The 6,531-nt window shown below is 63.5% G+C and overlaps 1 protein-coding gene across 1 annotated transcript in view; it reads left to right on the forward strand.

The window, feature by feature from the left end:
• Positions 1 to 227: 227 nt before the first annotated feature.
• The window catches only part of LOC104464549 (low-density lipoprotein receptor-related protein 2-like), a gene marked incomplete at its 5' end in the record, with an annotated part of 8,445 nt that continues 2,141 nt past the window's right edge, over positions 228 to 6,531 (forward strand). Inside the window, 15 exons of the mRNA XM_010077288.1 lie at positions 228 to 347; positions 602 to 721; positions 806 to 1,033; positions 1,224 to 1,337; positions 1,414 to 1,533; positions 1,923 to 2,048; positions 2,113 to 2,343; positions 2,481 to 2,649; positions 2,774 to 2,942; positions 3,167 to 3,392; positions 3,842 to 4,057; positions 4,261 to 4,569; positions 4,761 to 4,973; positions 5,694 to 5,837; positions 6,207 to 6,422. Of these exons, the coding sequence (XP_010075590.1) occupies positions 228 to 347; positions 602 to 721; positions 806 to 1,033; positions 1,224 to 1,337; positions 1,414 to 1,533; positions 1,923 to 2,048; positions 2,113 to 2,343; positions 2,481 to 2,649; positions 2,774 to 2,942; positions 3,167 to 3,392; positions 3,842 to 4,057; positions 4,261 to 4,569; positions 4,761 to 4,973; positions 5,694 to 5,837; positions 6,207 to 6,422 (2,721 nt within the window). The remainder of the gene's footprint in view (positions 348 to 601; positions 722 to 805; positions 1,034 to 1,223; positions 1,338 to 1,413; positions 1,534 to 1,922; positions 2,049 to 2,112; positions 2,344 to 2,480; positions 2,650 to 2,773; positions 2,943 to 3,166; positions 3,393 to 3,841; positions 4,058 to 4,260; positions 4,570 to 4,760; positions 4,974 to 5,693; positions 5,838 to 6,206; positions 6,423 to 6,531) is intronic.

Consider the following 6,531-nt stretch of genomic DNA (forward strand, 5'->3'; position numbering starts at 1 on the left):
CACCCTGTCCTGCTCTAAGGGAGTTTGGGGGGGTTGGTCCTTGCTTTCCCTGGGGGGAAAGGAGAGGCTGCAGTTCTCTCTCCAGCTCTACATGAGGTTTAGGGGTGCCCCAGGCTGGGGTCAGTCCTCCCCCTCTGCAGGGCTGTGGTGTGACCCCCAAGCGGGGCGCTGTGTGGGGTGGGTGTCAGCGGGTGCTGACCATGGGCTAGGGTCCCTCTCTCCCGCAGCGCCCGCCAGCCCCACGTGCGCAGCCTCCCACCAGGCCGCCTGCGGTGTTGCCTGCATCCCCGTTCCCTGGCTCTGTGACGGCGAGCAGCAGTGTCCTGACGGGACGGATGAGCAGTGCGGTGAGCAGGGGGACGCTGGCACCCGTCCTCTGTTGTGGGGTGGCCTGGAGGGCTGTGCTGTGCAGACATCAAGGGGCGTGGGTGGCTCCTGCATGGGACCCTGCAGGGACGTGTGTGCCCCAGAGCTCTTGGGGGGGTGTCTGGGGCATGGGGGACCATCCTGAATCCTGTGTGGAGTGAGGCCACCCCCCACCTGCCAGAGGTTGGAGGGGACCCTTGTGCTAGATCCCAGTGACTGTGCGCTGTCCCCACAGATGTTGCCTGTGGTGGGGACCCTCACATTTGGCAGTGTGACGATGGCCAGTGTGTTTCCAGAAGCTGGCGTTGCGATGGTGTTGCTGACTGCCTGGATGGCTCTGATGAGCAGGACTGTGGTGCGTAGTCTCTGCTTGGGGGGGTGCTGAATGGGGGTGGCTGGGGGTGCAGGGCAGAGTGTGATTGCTGCTCTGTTCTCTTAGTGTGTGGGGCAAAGAAGGTGCAGTGTCCTGGCACTCACCACTGCATCCCGCACTGGGAGCTCTGCGATCGGCACCAGGACTGCGAAGACGGCTGGGACGAGGAGGGGTGTCCCCAGCAGCCCTGTCTGCCGGGGCAGTGGCAGTGCAGGAACAGGGTGTGCATCATGGCCGAGTGGAAGTGCAACGGTGTCGATGACTGTGGCGATTCCTCGGATGAAGATGTCTGCGGTAAGCAGGCACCCTGAGTGCTCCTCCATGGAGTGAGACCATGTGAAGTGGGACATCCTTTGCCTTCCTGGGCCTCAGCTCCCCTTGAGATGGTGGCAAGCATCCCAGGAACCTGCAGATGAGTCTGGGACCCACAGCTTTCCCACCTGGTATCGGTCTGCCCTCCTGACATGTGCTGTGTATGCCATAGCCCCCTGCCCGCCTGGCATGGTGCGGTGTGACGAAGGCAAGTGCATCCTGGAGTCCCTGATGTGCAATGATGAGGACGACTGCCTGGATGGCACCGACGAGCCCAGCACGTGCGGTGAGTGTATGGCTGGGACCGGGGGGAGCTGCAGAATGGTTCCACGTCATGTCACCCCTCTGCTGTGTCCCCACAGGTCGGAGCTGCTTTGTGCGCAATGGGGGCTGCGCAGAGACGTGCACCGACACGCACTGGGGAGTGCAGTGCTCCTGCGGGGCCGGCTGGGTGCTGCAGGCAGATGGGCAGAGCTGTGCTGGTAAGGAGAAGTTGGGGTGCACGTGCTCCAGCCACGCAAGGCCTCGGATGCTGAGAGCAGGGTGTCCCCAGAGCCAGGGATCAGCCCCGCTCCTTCCCGTGTGTCACACCTGGGTCATGACAGGGAAGTTGTGAATGCCCCATCCCTGGAGGGGTTCAAGGCCAGGCTGGATGAGGCTTTGAGCAACCTGGGGTAGTGGGAGGTGTCCCTGCCCATGGCAGGGGGGTTGGAACTAGGTGATCTTTAAGGTCCCTTCCACCCCAAACCATTCTATGATTCTACGTCTCAGTGGCAGCTGGTGCGTTTTGGGGCTGTGGCCCAGGTCCTGGTCCCTAGGGAGCAGTGGTGGTGGTGTGTGGGCAGGCTCCTGGCAGCTCCTATCTCTGCAGATGTGGACGAGTGCTCCCTGGAGTACAGCCCCTGCAGCCAGCTGTGCAGCAACACCCCCGGCGCTTTCAGCTGCTCCTGCCTCCAGGGCTACACCCTGCGGCACGGCACCACCTGTGAGGTGGCAGGTAGGGTGGGTCAGGGAGCTGTCTGAGGGGCTGGGCAGTGCCCCCACGTCCCCCCGCTCACCAGGTGACATCCCCCTCACCCTGGCAGACAATGCAACACAGATCCTGGTGGCTGTGGGGCAGGATCTGGCCCTTCTGGATGTGCGGACCCAAACCTACCGGCCCCTGCTTTCCAGCGAGACCGAACCCCGCGCCCTGGTGTATGACCTGCTCCGAGAAACCTACTACTGGCTGACCGAGGAGGGCGAGCTCCGTGTCCATCTCCCGGGGAAGGGCACGCGGCCCCTCTATGCAGGTGGGGAGCAGCAATGGTTCTGGGTGCCATCGTGGGTGCTGAGAGCTGGCCACCTTCCATAGAGGAAGGGGCAACCTGAGTTTTGCATCCCAGCCTGGAGCAGGGGTGGTGTGTCTTAAACCATTCTGTCTCTGCAGATGCTGGGGAGGTGAACAGCATCTCCATAGACTGGTTCACAGGGCAGCTGTACTGGGCCAGCAGCCACCCTGCAGCTATCTGTGCGGGGCTGAGCGATGGCCGGGGCTATGTGACAGTGCTGGGAAAGGACCTGGCACCAGAGCAGCTGACAGTGCATCCAGCTGCAAGGTGAGGAGTGGGTGAGACAGGGTGGCCTGGGTGAGCGATGCTGGTGCTGACCAGCCTCACTGTTGTGGGGCTGCAGCAGCTCTGGTGTAGTGCTGTGAAGTGGGTGCTCAGTGCCTGTCCCCAGGTCCTTGTACTGGGTCAACCGCGGGCAGAGGGGCCGGACAGTCATCGCGGCAGCCGGCATGGATGGCTCAGACCGGCGGGAGCTCACAGTGGTGTCCATGGAGGAGCCAGTGGGGCTGAGCCTGGACCACGTGGCTGGCAGGCTGTACTGGATCAGCGAGTACAAGGAGGTAGGGATGTGGGGCAGCAGGGCTCTGCACCCCCAAGTGCTGGGAGGTGATGGAGACCGTGGCCCCGGTTCCCCTGGTGCTATGGCCAAGGCATGGGAGGGATCTGTGAGGGATGCCCAGGTCTAGCACGTGTCCCTGGGCTGGGAGGGGGAAGGCTGTGAATCACTGTGAGCCCCATGTCTGGGGTGTGGGGGTGCCACATGGTCACCTTGCCTTGTCCCCAGTCCATCGAGACGCTGCGGGTGGATGGCAGCGGGCGCCACTCCTTCCCCGCCGTCCTGCGGAGCCACACGGAGCCACTGGGCCTGGCCGTGTTCGAGAGCCGCTTCTTCTGGACTGATGGCACAGAGCTGGTGTCGGCCGCCCAGGCGTCTCCCCAGGAGCATGCGGTGCTGCTCCGAGCCCCTGTCTCTGCTTTCACTGTCCTGCACGTCCTGCAGCAGCCTCCCCGTGAGTACCCTGCCCGGTGCCTGCAGGGACAGCCTGTGGTTTTTGGGGATCGGGAGAGGCATGGGGAGTCATGGCTGCCTGAGCTCTTAATGTCCCCTTGCTCCCAGGGGACACTGCTGCGTGTGCTCCGGGCCTGTGCAGTCACCTTTGCCTGCTGTCCCCTGTGCACACTCGCGGCTATAAGTGTGCGTGTCCAGAGGGGCTCTTCCTCCTGCCCTCAGGGAGGTGTGCAGGTGAGCAGGTCTGCAGGGTGGGCTTGGCTGGCCATGGCAGGATGCGTCCCATCCCTGGGGGAGTCTGGGCGAGGCGGCTGTAAGGGGACCTGTGGCTTTGGTGGGATGAGGATCCCAGCATATGCCAGTGCTGTGACATTTCTGCTTTGGTTCATGCTGGTGACCCCATCCATTGCCCCCAGGGCTGTGCTCACACACTGCCCTTCTCTCCTGCAGAGCTGTCCATTGTGTATGCGACAGGGACAGCCATCTCCCTGGTGCAGGTGGGCCCTGGAGCACACAGCAAACAGGTGCAGGAGTGGCAGGAGTCCCTCCACCTGCAAGACGTGGACTGGCAGAGGTCGGTGATCTACGGGACGGATGACCATGGGACGCTGCTCCGTGTTGTGGGGCACCCCGGCAGGAGAGAGGCCATGGCGACTGGGCTGCCAGGTGAGACCCTCGGGATGATGGAGGGCATGCGTCCCCCCCAGGATCTCCTGGGCGCAGAGCACTGCAGTCCCACGGCGCCCACGCTGGAGCCATGCCCAGGCACTTGGCAGCCGTGACGTGTTTCTAGGGGCAGGGGGGACGCAAGCAGAGGAGCAGGGTCACGGGACAGCCCCATAACTGTTTGCCTGCCTCTTCTTGCCAAGTCTGCTCTGCCCGTGTGGACATCCGCTCAGGGAACCTGTACTGGCTGGCATGTAACCGGAGGGACATCGGGGTGATCCAGGCGTCTGACATGTCCCCACGCATCCTGCACCGTGCTCGCAGCAGCATCCAGCACCTCTTCTTGGACTGGCAGCGGGGTGCTCTGTACTGGTTAGCCCGTGGGCAGCCCCTGCAGCAGCTGAGCCTGGCTGGCGGTGCTCCCCGCGATGCCTGGAACGAGACGTGGCCTGGAGACCTGCCCGCAGCCATGGACAGCAGAGCCTTCAGCCTGCTCTGGACCTCAGCCCTGGGTGAGCCCTGGTGGCATCTGGAGTAGAGGTAGTCGCTGGTGGTGCAGCATCCCTGCCGGGCAGTGGGGTGCTCATGGGGCAGACTGTCCCACAGTTGAGCCCCTGGCCATAGCTGTGGCATGTGGGGGCACAGGGTGGGCCGTAAGGGGTGCCTGCAGGCCCCAGGGTCCTACCATCCCTCTGCCTCGCAGGTCTGCGAGCACTGAGTCTGAGCAAGCGACAAGCGGTCACCCTGGCACCCAGCTGGTCCCACGGGCTGGTGGCTGCATTTGAGCCATACCTGATGTCAGCAAACGGGACGGCTCTCCTGCTGTGGGACCGCAGGACACTGGCCCTTGCGATGTCCATTCCGGCCACAGGCATTCAGGGAGTGGTGGCCTTCGTGGGCTTGGAGCCACAGGCTGGTAAGAGCGGCTGTGGTTCTGTGCCTGGTGGCACATGCTGCTCTGAGCTGGGGCAAGGTGCCTGGCTGCTGGTGGCCATGTGGGGTGCTCTTGGAGGTGCCTAAAGTGTGGGGAGGGCACAGCCCCAAATCCAGACTCATGTTCCCATGCCTCTACCAGTGCCACCAAGCAAGGGGTCTGCCCTGCCGGTCCCTCCGCCTGTGGCCACCAGTACAAGGACAACCACAAGGACCACTGCTGCTCAGCCCACCACCTCCACCGTGAGACCTACACCCAGCAGGACCACCACTGTGCTCACCACTACTTCTGCACCAACCAGCAAGGCTACAATACCAACCACCACGAGCCAGTCCACATCATCCACCAAGACCACCCCTGCACTAACCCCTCCTCAGACCACACCAACCAAGTCCACCACTCTGCGGCCAGCCATCACCAGCACCACCACTACTAGCACCACCACCACCACTCGGTCTTTGCCAACCAAAACTGCTGCCCCCCGGCCAACTATAGCCACCACCAGCACCACTACCACCAGGACTACTACTACCAGCACCACCAGGACCACTACTACCAGCACCAGCACTACCACTCGGTCTTTGCCAACCAAGACCACTGTCCCACAGCCAACTACTACCACCCAGCACCCAAACAGCCCTCCACGGGTGGTGCTGCCTACCCCACCCATCCCATCGAGACCTGCACGCCCCCTGACCCCAGTCCCCCATCTGTCCTGTCCTCGCACGCATGTGCCCTGCCGTGACGGCACCGAGTGCGTGGCCCAGGAGTACTTGTGCGATGGGGAGAAGGACTGTGCGGATGGCTCTGATGAGGATGGGTGTGCCCAGCTCTGCGACACCCCAGGTAGGAGCCGTCCTTCAGTCCCCTGTGCAGCTGGGTCTTCTGGCTGCTTCCTGGGGGTGTTGGTGGGATGGGGCCCTGCAAAGGTCTGAGTGTGTCCTGGGCTCTGATGCTTGTGATCGGGTTTCTTCTGAGCTTGGCACTGGAGGTATTGTCAGTCAGAAGGGGACAACAGGGCTGACCCCGCTGCTCAAGGTCACTTTGATGTGGCTGGGCTGAGACTGCCTCGGTCGCCTTGCTTGGGACCTAGATGCAATGGGAGGCACTGACTAGGAGGGACCAAGCCCTGTGGCTGTACTGTGGGGCCATTCTAGGTTTCTGGGGGGCTGGCACCTGGCTGCATGCTGCAGGCTTAGCCCCTTCTCTCCCCAGGGGCTTTCCACTGCGCGAGTGGAGCCGTGTGCGTCAGGGCTGGCGAGCACTGTGATGGGGTGCCGCAGTGCCCCGACGCATCGGATGAGATGGGCTGCTGGAGCCCCACACAGGAGTGTGCCCTGCGCTGTGACGCTGCCACCCGCTGTGTCCCCGAGAGCTGGCTGTGTGACGGCCACGCTGACTGCCTGGACCACGCCGATGAGCAGGGCTGTGGTGAGTGGGACAGGGGCTTCTGGGGGTTGCCTGCCCGACAGGTGGGTGCACCAGGCTTCCTGTGGGTCCAGGAGCAGGCACTGCCCGGCTGGAGGGGCTGTACCATGCC

This window comes from Pterocles gutturalis, unplaced genomic scaffold, assembly GCF_000699245.1.
Source record: "Pterocles gutturalis isolate BGI_N339 unplaced genomic scaffold, ASM69924v1 scaffold471, whole genome shotgun sequence".
NCBI lineage: Eukaryota > Metazoa > Chordata > Aves > Pterocliformes > Pteroclidae > Pterocles > Pterocles gutturalis.